Raw genomic sequence first — 1616 nt, forward strand, 5'->3', positions numbered from 1 at the left:
GGAAAACGACAAATTGACCAGAAACATAAGTATAAGGATGAAATTTGGTAGTGACGCGATTATAAGATCAAGTATTCTCTTGGATCGAATAATTCTGAATACATTGCGAGTCGCGCAGATTGATTGAAGCCAGATGCGGATTTTAATGCGTAATTTGTCTTTTGAGAAATCTAGATATGTTTTTTGACTTGTATAATCTTTAGTATTAATACTGATGGTACAACCAATATTATCAATTTCGCTCTGTTGTTCTATCGGTATTACACTGCCGTTACTGCCATTAGTATCATTAATCATAATATTCAAAATAAGGGTATACATTGCCATTACTGTCATTAGTATTATTAATCATAATATTCAAAATAAGGGTATACATTGCCATTATTGCCATTAATATTATTAATCATAATATTCAAAATAAGGGTATCCACATCCCTATGTACAGAGAGGACTGAAGCGAAGATTGAGAAACGTAAAACCACAATAATACACAGGCAAGCGAGCCGAAGGAGAAAGCGGAAACACATTTAAGAATGCGGAGCTGACCAGAATAAACAATAAACGTACAGGCGAGTTGCGAACAAAACAAGAACCAGAAAGGAACACACAGAAAAGGAGTGTGAAGGTTGCAATACGCACCTTGATATAGAAGAAAGTTCCCAATGCGACGAGTGACAATACGATCAGGACACTTGAGACGTACAGGAGGATCTTTCTCCCAAGTCGGTCAATAAGGACGTTGGCGAGGAAGGTGGAGATCAGGTTCACCACGCCGACGATAATGGTCGACAGGTAGTTGTTAATGGTAGAACCTGACATCTTGAAGATCGACACGGTGTAGAAAATGACGGCGTTGATGCCAGACAGCTGCTGGAAGAGCATAAGGCCCATGGCAAGCAAGAAGGGTTTGGCATACTGGCGTCTAAACAAGTCCTTCAGAGAGGAGGATTCTTGCTTTGCGATTTCGTAGTTCCGCTGGATGGCGTCGAGTTCAAAGTCGACGTCGGAGGCTGATCCTCGTAGCCATTCTAGCGAGGCTTGAGCGTCCTCTACGCGATCTGTGGCGAGAGATTGGTGTCAGGGCTGGGACTCGGAAAGGGGGAGGGGCATGGAAACTGTTTGAAGTAAATAATAATATTTTTATCCAATTGTTACCTTTTTTCCGGTTATACAAAAGCGTATATACGGAAAATCATATGTAAAATGGGTATTGTGATATCAACGTTGCGGGGCTGTTAATAGTGTGGAAATATTTCCACATATTCTAATCATAACTGAATATCCATACGAGTGAAAGGTACTCGAGGGAGAGAAAAAAATCTCTTAAAAATACTCTAATACTTGTAATCTTCTAAGTTTAGGAAATGCTTAGCTTATCACGACCTGTCGACGAACTTACCTCTGGAGATGTACCAACGAGGAGTCTCGGGCACGAAGCACATGAGGGTAGTGAAGATCATGGGAATAATTGCCCCCACGAACGCTAGCCACCACCAGTTGACGTACGAGCCTACCAGGAAACAGACGAGGATACCTGCGTAAAGGAAAAAAAAAGTTTACGTTTACCATACGGTGTAGACGATATTTAGTTTTGGACGAGTAAGATTTATGTACGA

General features: G+C 41.0%; 1 protein-coding gene across 1 annotated transcript in view; it reads right to left on the bottom strand.

Moving 5' to 3' along the window:
• The window catches only part of LOC119589262 (facilitated trehalose transporter Tret1-like), a 7873-nt gene that overhangs the window by 2624 nt on the left and 3633 nt on the right, over nucleotides 1–1616 (bottom strand). The window contains exons 3-4 of the mRNA XM_037937882.1: nucleotides 1400–1534; nucleotides 640–1058 (exon numbers count right to left, since the gene is read on the bottom strand). Coding sequence (XP_037793810.1) covers nucleotides 640–1058; nucleotides 1400–1534 — 554 coding nt within the window. The remainder of the gene's footprint in view (nucleotides 1–639; nucleotides 1059–1399; nucleotides 1535–1616) is intronic.

The sequence above is a fragment of the Penaeus monodon genome, chromosome 25 (assembly GCF_015228065.2).
Source record: "Penaeus monodon isolate SGIC_2016 chromosome 25, NSTDA_Pmon_1, whole genome shotgun sequence".
NCBI lineage: Eukaryota > Metazoa > Arthropoda > Malacostraca > Decapoda > Penaeidae > Penaeus > Penaeus monodon.